This window comes from Typopeltis vanoorti, chromosome 9 (assembly GCF_054136105.1).
Source record: "Typopeltis vanoorti isolate ZY-2024b chromosome 9, IOZ_Tvanoo_1.0, whole genome shotgun sequence".
NCBI classification, from domain to species: Eukaryota; Metazoa; Arthropoda; class Arachnida; order Uropygi; family Thelyphonidae; genus Typopeltis; species Typopeltis vanoorti.
In genome coordinates, this window is record NC_143557.1 from 124490942 (window position 1) to 124506833 (window position 15892).

The 15892-nt window shown below is 35.1% G+C and overlaps 1 protein-coding gene across 1 annotated transcript in view; it reads left to right on the forward strand.

Annotated features, from left to right (window-relative positions):
• LOC150103501 (uncharacterized) overlaps positions 1-15892 on the forward strand; it is a 335762-nt gene that overhangs the window by 52766 nt on the left and 267104 nt on the right. Inside the window, exon 3 of the mRNA XM_090398489.1 lies at positions 1653-1709. Within this exon, the coding sequence (XP_090254615.1) occupies positions 1653-1709 (57 nt within the window). The remainder of the gene's footprint in view (positions 1-1652; positions 1710-15892) is intronic.

Here is a 15892-nt window from a genome sequence, read left to right on the forward strand (position 1 = left end):
CCCAATAATTTACGATTTACCCAAGATTCACAAGCAGAATGTATCACTCGAGCCAATAGTTGAAGGTATAAACAGTCTCAATTATCATCCAGCAAATAAACTAGCATCAACACTCAAGGAGTTGGTAGGTCATTCTGCCTCCTTTATTAAAAACACATGACACTTTGTAAACAAAATATAAGACAACATTACACTGGAAAAAAGTGATTTATTAGTCAATTTTGACATCTCTACCCTCTTCCCAAATGACCCAATCAATGACAAGATTCTTCTTTTACAGGACAAATTCCCTCCTGATATCACTTTGCTCTTTGTACATGTACTATGTTCTGGCTATGTTGTGTGACAAAACTATTTCTACCTGCAGAAAGAAGGCACAGCCATGGGTTCACCATTATCCCCCTCCCCTCCCCTGAATTGCTAACTTTTATATGGAAGCTTTTGAGCAATGTGTGCTAAATTCCTTTACTTTAAAACCCAAAGTCTGGCTTACATATGTTGATGATGTTTTCATTATCTGGTGCCATGGCCACCAGATATTAGACACTTTCCACAGCCACTTAAACAAACACAACAAACATATACGATTCACAGTTGAGATTGAAAGTCAGAACACACTTCCTTTTCTAGATACACTTGTCATGTGTCTTCTTTCTGGCAGTCTTTTCTTCACTGTTTACTGGAGGCCTACACATAGTGGTCAATATATACACATAAACTCCTACCACCACCACCACACAACATGGACACTAGGTCAGTGTCCGTGTTAATGACACACTAGGTTAATGATACCCTTGAATCAGTGTGTCATTAACACACTAAAAAACAGGGTTTTGAAGATTTGCTCCAATGAACAAGCACTTAAAGATGAATTAAAAGTTATCAGCAATACCTTCTTGAGAAATGGCTACATCCAAAATACTATCAACAAAATTCTTCACAAGACCTCACTTAAAAACAAAAATAAACTAGATTACAATAAAACTGTAACCATTCGACACATTAAATGGATATCAGATAAAATAAACAGAATATTATAGAAATACAACCTTAAAGCCACCTTATAACCTCCTGCAAAATTAAAGAACTTACTCATCTTATTCAAGGATCCACTTCCTCCCTTGTTCCATCCTGGAGTATACCATATTCATTACACCTGTAATTTTCCCTATATAAGTGAAACAGGATGTGTGATTCTGCTCCGAAAAAGGGAACATAAACATCACATTAAATTTAATAAGTATGGAATAAGAACAGATTGAGAGAATTTAAATTGCAAAGCCTCATGAATAGGAGGAGGAGGGGGATATGATTGAGACATATAAGCTAGTCATGAGTTGTCATCAAGTCAACAGCTAAGAGATTTTTCATAGAATGGAAGAGGGAGATAAAAAATAGGCATTGCTGGAAACTGTATAAGGGGTGTGAGCAAAGGAGTGCAGAACAGGTTCTTTGCATGGAGAGTGGTTGGTGATTGGAATGCATTTGCCTGAATGTGTTGTGAATGTAGGCACATTGAATCAGTTTAAGGCATGGTTGGATGAACATTATGCATGATAGCGTGTACCTTCCATGATGAGTATCTGACTCCATGGAGGTCAGATGTTAATAATAATGTGTTTTATTCTTACTTCCTCTTTCATTAATTTTAGGTTGCAGAATTCCAAAATGGCCATCGAATGCGGCTGTTTGCTTATCTGAAAGAACAGGTTAGTTTCTATTATTATATTATTATATATCTGATGTGATAACATTTGGATGAGCAGGATGAGTGTGTTATCATAGTTTAGAAAGTTGTGATGATATCATGCTGTTGGATCGTACATCCTGGCTTTGAATCTGCCATCTTGTTAGAATGTTATTCTTATTTAAATTATCTGTTTTTATTTGTTAGATGCTGAATGATACTGATCTGAATATAGAGAAATTTATATTATCCTGCACCACTCTATATTCAGACTAGTATATATAATATAGAGGAAGCAATCATCACTTAACTTTTTCAATCTCACTTTATACAGACCGAGGTTGATATTATCATTTAAGGCTTCCGCAAGGTCCGATAAACTTTACGAGCAGTGCAATGAAAGAGAATCAGGCAAACACCAAATTGGAATCATTAAAACAAAATATTTAATGCAGGGTTACATAACATGTATATTAAGTATAACTTTGAAAACAAGATAATGCAAATCAACTTAGTTCAAATACTCATAAAAAAACATTAAACATTAGATATCAGACATCGAGCTGTCAATTTTACATTCTTCTGAATAATTAAAAATGGTTCACACAGTTCAATGTTACAAAATCTTACAGTAAATACTCTTATAGTAGAACTCTCTAATTCTCTCTTAGTCAAAAAACACTTAATTCAATTATGAAGCAGTTATCACTTCAAAGGGGGAAACAGTTTAAAGCTCCATACTTCGGCTTATTTTAGTAGAATGCCACAGTTAATGTTAAGATATAGCAGACGGAGCTAACTCTTATTTCTTCACACTGAAATATAAAAAAATGGACTGCTCTTACCGGGTTACATCCTTTGCACATCGGATTCACTATAATCACACTTAAAACTGAAGTTAACTATCACTTTGAAGTAACACTATTCAAAGGGAATCTTCACTATATAACTGAAATATTAAACATAGAGCTTCACAAGTCTTGACGCACTCATTTTAGGTAATCTACTTATTCCTTCTATGCAATAAATTCAGCCTTGCACTATTCTTCCTCAAAACAATTGGAATTCGTCGTAATTTTAGAATTCCATAGAAATATTCCTAATTGCCTATTAATTTCCCGGTTGCTTCCTAATCTATTTACAGCATATCCAAATCCCTTTGCTACCACCTGTTACTTTACTCCTTGCTGTCCTGAATGCTTCTCCCCTCTCTTTACCTTCGTTCTCCAATTAAATACATTCATTCATTCTTCCCGCTGAAATCTGGTTCTAGCTAATTCAGCTTATATCAACTTCTTCTCCCTTTGAATACCATAGCTCACGCTCCACGCGCGCATGCACTATCTAAAATTAACTCTGTTTCCTTGACAACAGCCAATCAAATCCAATCAGAAGAATTACATAAAATTATCTTCTCTTTCAGAAATACAAATAATGAAATAATCCATAGTTCATATAAATCACATTCAATCATAATAAACAAGAATTCTATAACATACATGCACAGCTTCTTATAATATTATTATATAATAAAGTAAATTAAAAGAATAATATTTTTATACAGAGCCTTTTTATTACTATTACATTACTTAAGATTATATTATTAAATAATAATAAACAAAATTCAAGGCAATTATATGAATAACACACTATAAGCAAGAGACAAACAATAAACAATATTTACAAGTCTTGCCTTTGACATGGAGGATTATGTTGGATGCTGAAAGAAGTATTAACAATTTTCATTTCTCTTCATTTAGAATCCAACAATGTGCATCTTACTTAAAGAATTAAGAAAAAGCTAAGATTTGTCAGGTGACATACAGCTATTTGCTGATGATGCAAAGATAGCTAGAGTAATTAGGAATGATGCTGATATGCGGTACTTGCAGAATGAGTTTTGGGTATGGGAAAATGGATATCATTTCAATGTCGGTAAATGTAAAGTCATGCACTTTGGCATGATTAGATATCCAATGCTGTATTGGTAGGATTATCCTAGAAGAAACTGATCAGGCTTATGATCTTGGAGTGTTAATAGACAGGAAGTTGAAGTTCAGGAACCATGCAGCAAAGATTGCAAAATAGTAGTCAAGGATGTGAATGGAACTCACGACAATACCCCAATATACTTGTCCAAATACTTAGCGCCATATTATCAGAAACTATTCTACCATACAAGGAAATTAAAAACAAAAAAATTTCCAGTTTATATGGGTAAGAGACAGCAAAATATTCCTTAAAAAGACAGCAGATGCAAAGCCAATCCAAATAAAATCCGTAGAGGACCTCAACAGGTTGCCACATTAAAAGGAACACTGATGAGTCATAAAGAAGGGAACAACATCCCAACCTACATGAATGCAGATTTAATCCTCCCTGAACATGAAAATTGCCACATTCTAAACTCGATAACAGAATGGAAACAAGCAAGGAGACTACCTGTTCTCCACATCAACATCAGGAGCATCCAAAAATACTGGCCAACCCTGCAAGCTTATCTGAAGGAATATATTGACAACATAGATATTTTAATACTAACAGAAGTATCCACAAATGAAGAGGCAGCCATATACCAAATGCCAAACTTTTAACAACATAAACATTGCAGACAAACTAAACGAGACAGTGGGATAATAATATTTAGCATAAAAATAAATAATATTTAGCACAAACATAAAATAAAAGTTGAAAGTTTATTTTTCACTTGGTTAGACTATAATAAATTTAGTTTAATCCTTTATCCAAGTGTGAGCAAACAAAGTTTGCACCTGAAAATATCTTCAGGACTGAGGAAAGGTAGTGCAACACCAGGCAACTCGGAGCAAAGGTGGACCAAGCTATCATCACTCCTATCTCAGTATCTCCCATAATGCAAAACACATCTCCTTGCGGATATGTATAATGTTATGCATTAAGGGAGGGCTGCTACCCAGACTGGTTTCGACCTTTATTTATTATAAAATAAAAGTAATAGAAATAAACTATAAATTAGAATCTGCAGAAAACATATGCATCTAAGTTAAAAATATCAAAGAAGAGAACTTCTTGATGTTAAATGCAATATACAGACCACCCAATTTAAGCACTACAAAATTTCTAGAGATATTAAACAGATGGCTTTCTGCCACAGAAGAAGATGCTTCAGAATACCTGATAATAATAGGAAACATGAATATAAATATTAGAAACATAAATAACAACACAGCACAATACCTAGACCTCTTATAAGCATATACATAACCCCCATCCATACAGTTGTATACATGAGAAGAGATAGTCAAAAATACACTCACCTTATCCTCTATTGACCACATAAATATACAGGCACCTCCAAACAGCTATACAGAAGCCGTCATAATGTACAAACTGCCAGACCATTATGTCACTGCATTACAGTTATTACATGCTGAACCAGAACCCTTAAAACTCACTCATACTTCAAAACGGTATAATAGCATCCTAAACGAAACTATAGTAAATGACGAAATCAGTAAAACAGACTGGATGCAGATAGCATTTTTAGACTCTGCTGACCCTGTATATAATAATCTTAAACTTACATTTAATAAAATATATAACAAAGCATTAACCAAAATAAAAATACTCTTCCAAACCAGACGGAATCCATGGATAACAGACAACATATTAATAGACATCATCATCATCAGTTTATTCACAATGTGATACAATGTGAAAAGGGAAAAGAGATTTATTAAAAATTAAATATTGCAAATTATGGTCTTCCAAGTCTCTCTATCTTGAGCTAACTGGTAGATGTCAGATGGAGTTTTACAGTTCAGCCTACTGATGGTTTCACATATGTATTGCTAAAATTGTTTGCATTTTCTTCCTCTACTGCAATTGCCATCTTCTGGTTTGTACAGGTTGAGGGATTCCAAAAAAGGTGAGATGTCAGGATGTCTGAGTTGATGCCCAAGCCATTTGAGCTGTAGTTTTTTGACTATATTGACAAGTGGTTCTTGCTTAGCCATATTTAGCACAGCAAAGTTAGTAACACAGTCCATCCAAGTGTATCCAAGGATCAGTCTGAGACATGTAGTTCCAAACGAGTTAATTAGATCTGTAGTTTTTTTTTTGGTGCTTATTGTCTAGGTTTGAGAATCATACAAGAAAATGGATCTACTGGTTGCATGGTATAGTCTTAATTTTGTCTGTAATGATATTAATGATGATTTCCAGATGGGGTGGAGTTTGTTATGGAAGACTAGAGCCAGCTGTTTACGTTTTCTAATATCATTTTCTGTATTGCTGATGTACGATCCAAGGTATTGAAAGTCCTTTACTCTTTCTAAGGGTTTATTGTTGATATGAAGAATAAAGTTTTCACAACCTATTGAGAATACTTTGGACTTTTAGATATTGATCTGCAGACCAATAAATTTATCCTGTGCCTCTAGTAGACTGAGATGTTTTTGTGCAATTGTTAGTTCTGTATCAATAAGTACAATATTGTCAGCAAAGTTAATATCAGTTATTTGCATGGTGTGGGTAGTGTTGGATCCTACTTCTTCTCAATCTATACCTTGGATCCGACATGTTAATCACTATGATGTTCTTAGACAAAATAGAAGGTTGCTAGTTGATTTCTAATTCAAATGTAGAGAAAATTTATATTTAAAGACTGTGCCACTCTGTATCTGAATTAGTTCAAGAACCGAAGAAAAACCAACTCACAACTATCTCTCAGTTTAGGTGTTAATATTGTATATACTGGCCGAGTATAGTTAACTTATTTATCTCTCCTGCTTTAGTTCGAATATTTTATGAATGGTGCAGTAAAAGAGATTCAGGCAAAACACAACTTTAGATTAACAAAAACAAACATTTCATTTAGAATTACAATTTACACTTAAGTTCAATCACTAAGTATTATAAACATTTTACCTCTCACAAAATTCAATTAACTACTTGGTAAAGCTCAAAGTCACAAAGTTCCTCAGTAACCCATTGCACAAATATCTCACAGTTTCTTAAGTTCCAAATACAATAAAAATTCAGTAACACTTCTTCTGAAGCAAACACTTTTAAATCTACACTTCAGCTAATCTCCGCAATAGTTACTATTAATATAAGGAAATTCTAGGATGAAAATCACACGCTTCTCTGTACAGAATTATTAAAGGTTGGAATAATCTTACCGATAATCTTTTTTCTTCATCTACTTATACGTAAACACTTTTTATAACTGTAAACACTTAAACAGTATACGGCACTCATTAAATAAATCTTCTAAGTAATAACTGAATTAATCGTCGGTCACTATACACATAAACAAACATTCTTGCATGAAATACTACTGATCACTTATGAATTAAGGTAATACACAATAATTCCTTAACTTGAGGTTTTATATGCACAGCTGTTCATTCTTCCTACATTCATTTAATTCTTTAGGCAATATATTTCCAAGCACAGCTAATGGTAAACTTCAACTTTACAGCCTCTACTATTCGCTAATAACTCTGTGCTTTGCTTCAAGGTTCTGTATGTCCTTGAAAGGTCGGCCCTGAAATTGAATCTTAACTCAAATATCGCTAGTCTATTTAGTAGTCACTCAGCTGTCTTCCGTAGCTATAATTGTTATTCTACAATTTATTAGCTAACCGCCTCTCGACTAGTAGACTTTTATTAGCTGCTTGAGTGACTTGCTGACTCGCTATTATCGCACTGTGATTCCCGAATGCCGAATGCTCCGATTCCAACCTAATGCCAATCCTCTCCTTTCTCTCTCTAATCTGTCTCTTAATAATAATAATTTCCAGCATTCTTCCTTTTTATATCCATTCTTCCCGCCTAAATTATTCTCGTGATTTCTTTCTAAAACTCTTTTCAATAAACCTTCTCCCCCACGTGCTGTTCCAAAAACGTGCATTGGTAAAACATAATAAAATTGAGGTATTGCATAATGCTAAATTTCTACAAATAGGAATAAATAAAGAATATTTACATTTAATGTGCAGTTAAATTATCAAATATAAATTCTATATTAACATAGAAATAAGCTAAATAGCTTGATAATATTTTAACACAGAGTTTTTCTACTATTAATACATATATTCTCGATTAAATAATTAAATATTAGATAAAATTAAAGGTAGTTATATGAATATTAAATTATAAACAAGTGAATTACATTAAATAATATTTACAAGTCTAGCCTATGTGATGGAAGATCATGTTGGATTCTGAAACAAATAATAATTACTCCAATCTCTATATAATCAGAATCCAACAGTAGATGTTCTAATGTTAAAACCAAGATCTTCTGTGTTGATGCTCAGGAAGATGTAGTCCAAGCATACTAAAAACAAATAAGGTGCTAGTACATCACCTTGCAGGACTCCTGTTGTCACCAGAAAGGATTCAGATGTTTCCGTTTTAAAGATTACTGTAGCATTGTAATCTTTATAAGGTGCTGAGATTGCTTGTATGAGTTTTGAGGGTAGACCATAGAAGCTGAGTATTTTAAACATTGGTAAATTAAATAATAAAGAAACACATAAAAACCACAGATATCTTTAATTAGTAAAAGGACAAATTAATAGTACATCTTCAGTGTCTGTTACAGTAATAGGGATGGAATGGAATACAAGCAAAATGTTCAGTGGATCACCTATTGAGCCAAGCGCTGTGGACGTACCTAAGAAGAAGAGCTCCTGATTCAGATAAGTTATTCTAGGCATAATTAACTATATATGCGTAATTGTTTGAGTAAGAGCGGCTATGAACGTTGTGCATTACCGGTATTATTAGTGTGGGGGGGATTTTTGTTGCCTAAACTTAATTACGAAATCATTATTATTAGACCTAGTAACCTGCAGGGAAAAAAAAAAAAACAATGGCAGCGGCATTGTCATTCCATGATTTTAATTTAGATTTCAGTCGTTTAGTTAAGTGTGAGGTCTGTTATATGTATTCCTTCGATTACATAAATGATTTGTGGATGTGTAGCATGGATGGAAGAAGGGTGTGTGCGAAGTGTGACCTGAATGAGGAACTGATGAATGCAAATATGAAATTGATGACAGAAAGTGTTAGTAACGATTGTGTCACGAGTGCATGTTTGAAAGAGAAGGATGGTGAGAAAGCGAGGCGAAAAAATGTTAAAAAATCAGGAAAAAAGAAAAAGAGCGATTTGAAAACCATAATGGATGTTAAAAGGGACGAAAGTGAGGCGAGAGTGGCGGAAAGAAACGAAATTGAGAGAACGAATGAATGTAGAAATGGCGTGACGCAGAAATCGCAAGTGAAAAAAATTGAAAGAATAAATGATAGTGAAAAAAGAATGAATGATGGCGAAAGTTGGATGCATGTTGGACTGAAAGTACTGAAACAAAGAAAGATGAATGAGATTAAAAGTGAGAAGAATGATAGCGAAAGTTGGATGCATGTTAGTCCGAAAGTACAAACAAAGAAAGATAAATGAGAGTGAAAGTGAGAAGAATGATAGTGAAAGTTGGACGTATGTTGGACCGAAAGTACGGAAACAAAAAAGGATGAATGAGAGCGAAAGTGAGAAGAGGGGGGGGGTCTAGAGTTATAAAGTTAGAAAGATTTAATGATAGAGAGAATCTGGCACAGAACAGCTTTATCCCACTGAACACTATAAGTAGAGTTAATACTGTGCTGTGCCAGACCAGACTTCAGAGGTTTGTTACAATCAATATAATATTGATGTTCTTTTATTCGTTTTTCCAAAGAACGGCCAGTTTGTCCAAAATAAGAGACATCGCATTCGCAAGGTATATGGTAAATGCCAGCCAAAGATAGAGAAGACAGTTTATCCTTTGTAGAAGGTAATAAAAAAGAAATTTTGTTGATGGGAATATATGTTGGAATCAATTGATACTTTTTCAGAATTCTACCTGTAGATTCAAATATGAATGCTTATTCAAAGAAAGTTGTGAAACTATCTTACACCGATCGAATTTAAATAGAAATGACTGTCTTTCACTCTCAAAGATATGGAAGACTTTTATCTTATGTAAAAAACCATTTATCTTAATAGATTAAATTTGTTATTTCTGTTATTTCCTAGCACGTGGTAACAATTGTATTTTAATAAGTGATCCACCAAACGTTTTGCTTGTATTCCATTCCTCTTACTGTAACAGACACTGAAGATGTACTATTAATTTTAGTACGAAATATTTGTCCTTTTACTAATTAAAGATATAACTGTGGTTTTAAGTGTTTCTTTATTATTTAATTTACTATGCCACAGGTTCCTCTTAAAATTAGAAACATTGGTAAGTTTTTATCATGTGAACCTTCTATGATATCTTCTGATGCAGTGTATCTGTTTTCTTAAAAGTGGTTTAAGTAAGGTTCTATTCTATTGAGTATCATCCTGTTGTATATTTTAACTGTGGTTGATAGCAAAGTAATACCTCTGTAGTTATCCATTCTATTAAGACTGCTCTTTTTGGTTATAGGGACAATAAGGCCTTGTTTCCATTGTAATTGAGGCATTATTCCGCTGTCTAAAGCTTAATTCATTATTGCATGGAGATTGGAATATGTATTATACCCAGCAGTTTTGAAAGCTTCTGCTCTGATTCCATCAATCCGTGGGGACTTTCCTCTTTGGTTTGATCTATTGCTATTTTTAGTTCCTTTTGAGTGAAGTCTTCCCAGTTTATTGGTAGAGCAGTGGTTAGATGCAGGTCTGCCAACTGACTTGAATGTTGGGGATTATTAACATTGGGGATTACCAACATTGAATTCTTGAAAGTAGTTTCTCCATTCTTTCATCAATTTCGAATTTACTGATAGCTGTCTACCGGTTTTGTCATGTGTGGCAATATTTCCACTTCTATTTGTTTTATGGTGACAGATATACTTTATCATTTGAAAAGTGTTTCTAGTATCCCCAGTTTTATTATAATTTTCAAGTTCCTTGCAGTATTTATTTATTTGATTTTCTTTGTCTCTGATCATTAGATCAGAGACAAAGCCATCCTGGTTGGCCGAGTGGTTAGCGTTTCCGCTCTCCAGCCAAAAGACTGCAGCTTCGAATCCTGCCGTGGGCTTGGATGTTTGTAATTGTCTGTGAAAATACTAGTGGTGGGCGGTAGATGGAGTTGGTGTAGATGTGGTTCATTGTAGTTGGTGGATTGTGGGTGGTGGAGATAGAGAGTTGTAGAGTAGATGCCCTCCCTCGATGAGTCATTGGACTGCCTGGAGGTGTTAAGTAATAATAATAATAATAATAATTAGTTCATTGACTTTGTTATTTAAAATGTCTAGTTTATCTTTATTTATTTCATTCCCGTTTAAGCGATAGAGTTTCCTTGCTTTATTTCTTTCATCTATATATTTTTCACTTTCACGGGTAATCCATTTTTTCAAGTCTTTTTTGTTGCTGTTTCCAGATAATAGACATACAAAGAAAAAATGCCCTATGGAAACGACTTTAGAAGTCACCTAACAATACTGCTTTACAAGATGATTACAAAAGAAAACGGAATCTCTTAACAACACAGATTAGAACTACAAAAAGAAACTATTATAGAAACAAATTAACAACAGCTCAGAACGACATAAAGGAAGCCTGGCATCTGATCAGTGAAATGTTGGACAAACAATAAACACAAAACCACTGCCTCAGAAACAATAAAACACAACTTTGCTTTTGGGCCCAATTCCTTCAAACAGTTGGCAAACAACTTTAATCAGCACTTCGCGAACTCTGTCCAAAAACTACAGGAAACATTCTCTCCTCAAACAAAGAAACATTCTCCACTAGAGCCATGTGCAACCCAGTCAGTGTGTTCCCCCACAGTAACAAAAGAACTGTCACTTGCAATTCAACAAATTAACCATAACAAAGAACCAGGAATAGATGGAATCATACCAAGACATCAATAAACACCCACCCAATTAACCCATGTCCAGTTATACTAAAACTGTTAAATAAAATGTTTGAAACGGGGCACATACCTGAAACACTAAAGACTTCATTAATTACAACCATACATAAACATGGAAAAAGAATCATTATAAGTAATTACAGGCCCATCACCACATTGTCTGTAATCATCCAAATCATGGAGCGCATTGTGTATTGCAAACTCTCCACATACATTGAAAAATTCCAAATCATCCCAAAAACACAATATGGCTTTCAAAAAAAATAAAGGAACAGCAACACTCCTGGAAGATTTCACAGACCTAATAAACGCTACATTAGATAAAAACAGAATAGTATTAGTCATTTTTATTGGCCTAACAAAAGTGTTTGACACACTAACACACAAAACCTTATTGAAAAACTAAGACACAAAATCCTTGTTGAACAAACTAACACATATCAGAATCAGTCATCGTCTACTCCATTGGCTCAAAGCACACATGAAAAACAGAAAGCACGTCACACGTATAGGATCAGCACACAGCAAAGAGGTACCAGTAACCTGTGGAGTACCACAAGGAGCTGTTCTATCTCTCATTCTGTTTGACATATACATACACACATATGATATTAACCATCTTTCCCTAAAAAGTAAAATCTTCCAATACACAGACAACATGGCCATAGTATCCATTTACAAACAACACAAATACTGCTTACACAAATATGCAACACAACATCAATCGAATCACTAGCTGGCTAACAGAAAATGGCATATATAGAAAAACCCTGAAAAAACAAAGCTAATGATATTCAAAAACCTCCAAACCCCACCCATGGAAACTAAATATCTCAGTATCCAATATCCATCCTCTTATACACAAAGCACTGATCCTAAAATCACAACCATCACACAGGTGAAAATAACATATTATTTTGGACATATTATTTTGGAATAGCCATACAAATTATCTTCACAATAAACTCAGGATAATAGCAAGCAAACTATATCGATTCAAAGACATTGCTCTGACACATACAAAAATACTAATCTCTAAAGCATTATGTGAAAACATTTTAAGATACGCAGTTACATCATATGCATTCTGCACAGAGTACAAACTTAACAGATTACAATCGTTGCAAAATAAAATGGTAAAACTGATATTCTGGGAACAAAAAGAGAACAGCCCACACTTATATGGGCAGCAAGGACAGAACACAAAATATTTAAGTTGAAACACTTATGCCACTGCACAGTCATGTTAATACATTACTTCAGTCCAACCTACAGAGTAACCAAAACAACATATCAGATAACAAGATCACAGTCAACAAACTACATAACATATAAGTATAATAATCACTATGGAAAAGCCACCCAAAACTTCTACATAATTGACATGATAAACAAACTGCCATTCGATGACAGAAATCTAGGGATCTACAGGGAGCTGAAACAGGTGCTAATTAATATTATAGTGAGACTGAAAAATTGGAGGAAAATTACTTTCTCTCTCTCTCTCTCTCACAAACCTCTCTCAGACACCATTACAAGGACACAAACACGCCATATCCAAATCCATCCCCCCCCCCTTGCAAAAAATGTTAAACTGTGCTCAAGCAGTGGTAGTCTGTGGGTGCATGTTCTCGCCTCTACACGTTAACTGGAAAAGAGCATTAATCTTCATATATAAGTTTCCAAGCACATACATATAAACAGTTAAATCGATACCTGGCTTGTGACAGATACTTAAACAAAACCACGTAACCAACTCCATCTATCATCTTCCTTAGATAAGCTCTGGATAAGCTTCGAGGAAGAAAGCAGAAATGCCACCCAAACAATTATTACTATTATTAAGATGGATTTTGATAATGTGAAATAGTGACTGTGTGACTGATGCAGTGATAATACAACTGATAATATATTTATGAAGCAGTGTCATGATTTTTATCACAGGCATTCTGCAGTTTAATTATTGTTATAGATAGAATAGACAAGGTTTATTAAGACTTTAAGGTTAATTAAGAATAAAGGAAAAACGGATAATTAGAAAACAGCAGGAGGGAAGTAATTTCAGATAAGCTTTGAGGGTATGATAAGATAATTGAGAAGTATTATCTGGATAACATCGCATCGTTCATTGGTAGTAATTGAAAGTAAAATCGGTAACACTGAGAAACATTATTGTTATTATTATTATCCAGGCCTCCATGGAGTCAAAAGACTCATCGTGGGTGGTCGTTTTTAGGAAATACAAAGTCTGCCATACCACTTCTTGAACCCATTAACCATCCCCACTACAACCACTTTCTTAGGCAATGCATTCCAAGGATCAACCACCCTCCACGCAAAGAAACTACTCCTCACCCTCTTGTGCACAGCCTTCTTTCTTAACTTCCAGGTATGGCCCCTTGTCTTCACTCCTTCCTGCCATTCCGCCAAGTGAAAGAACTCTCCAATGTCTACCCTGTAACTGCCTCTCAATAGTTTAAAAGTCTTGATCATATCACCTCTCCTTCTTCTATCCACCTAACTCTGCAGTCCACATTTCCTCAGTCGATCCTCATAACTCACATTGTACAGCCCTGAAACCATCTTTGTTATCCACCTCTGTACCCTTTCCACAGTCAATTTATCCCCCTTCAAATCCTCACTACAATCCTGGGGAACAAATCTGAGAACAATAGTCTACGTGTGGTCTGATCAGAGTCTTATACAGCAGAACGATAACACTTTTATCTCTGCAGGTCAGCATCCTTCTCAGTATTGCAGCAATCCTCTGAGTTACCCTCACCACCTTTGCAATATGCTCCCTGAATTTTAGTTTTCTATCAATCATCACCCCTAGATCTCTTGTCTCCCATACCTCCTCCAGTACAGCTCCTCGAATTGAGAATGCATCCTCCCATCGATGGATCCCAAACCTCAAGACTTTTCATTTTGCTTCATTGAACCGATACCTCCATTCATTTGCCCATCTGTCTAGTTTATTCAAATCCTCTTGCAGTGCTGCCACATCTGCACTATTACTGATAACCCTTCCCAGCTTCACATCATCTGCAAACAACTAAGTGTCCCCTTGCAATCCATTAATAATATCATTGATATAAAGGTTGAACAATACAGGTCCCAATACTGAGCCCTGTGGAACCCCACTTATAACCTTCAGCTTCCTTAATATTGCCCCACCAGACACACCTCTCTAATACCTATCAGTCAGCCAATCCTGAATCCATTTGACTAAACCCGATATTTAAATCCATGTGCTGCAACTTTAATATTAGCTTATCATGTGGCACCCTGTCAAATGCTTTTGCAAAATCCAAAAAAAAATGGCAGTATATGCCTTTCCCTCATCAACTGCTTTTGTCACTTTATTATAAAAGGCAATCATATTACTATAGCAAGAGCTCCCCTTAACAAATCCATGTTGATTCTCACAGATGACATTACTCTCATCTGCCCAACGCTGTATATAGTCCCTCACTAATTTCGTCAAGACCTTAACAACTACTGATGACATACAAACAGGCCTAAAATTAGACACTTCCAGTCTGTTACTTCCCTTTTTCAGTGCCACTATCTTACCTTCCTTCCATTCCCTGGGCACCTTTCCCGCAGCCAGACTTTTATTGAAAAGCCAGGTCAACGCAGCTGTCAGTTCTTTAGCACATTCTCTCAAAACCTGTGGTGAAATACCATCCAGTCCAACAGCTTTACTAGTATCCAGAGTACTCAGTATTTGGAACACACTCTCCTTTTGCACCTCTAAATCTGCCCTATCCCTCTAGTATTAAAACCTCCTCCAGAATGAAATACTTCAATAAAGTGCTCATTGAACAACTCCACTATATCGTCTGTATCAGTCACTCTATTCCCATTTTTAACCCGCAATGTCATTCTTCCACAATCATTTCTCCACTTATTGGCCACATAGCTAAAAAATTCCCTAGGATTTTCTTTGAATCTTAGTGCCAATCTCTTCTCATATTCCAGTTTTGCTTTCCTCACCATTCTGGTCACTCACCTGGTCTGCATCTTATATTCTTCATGTATCTGTCCTCCACTCCTCTCCTTACATCTCTTCCATAATCTCTTTTTCAACTGCAGTTCCTGTTTGATATCGTTTGTCATCCACTTTACATCAATTTGTGTCCGCTTCTTCACCTGTGGAATACAGCTTACTATTGCTGCTAACAAATATTCTTTCACAATTTCCCAAGCACTAATGATATCCTGGCCTTCCAATTCTACCCTCCATGGAACTGCCCCTAGTTGATATCTAAGACTATTATAATCACCCGCCTTATGATTCGACATA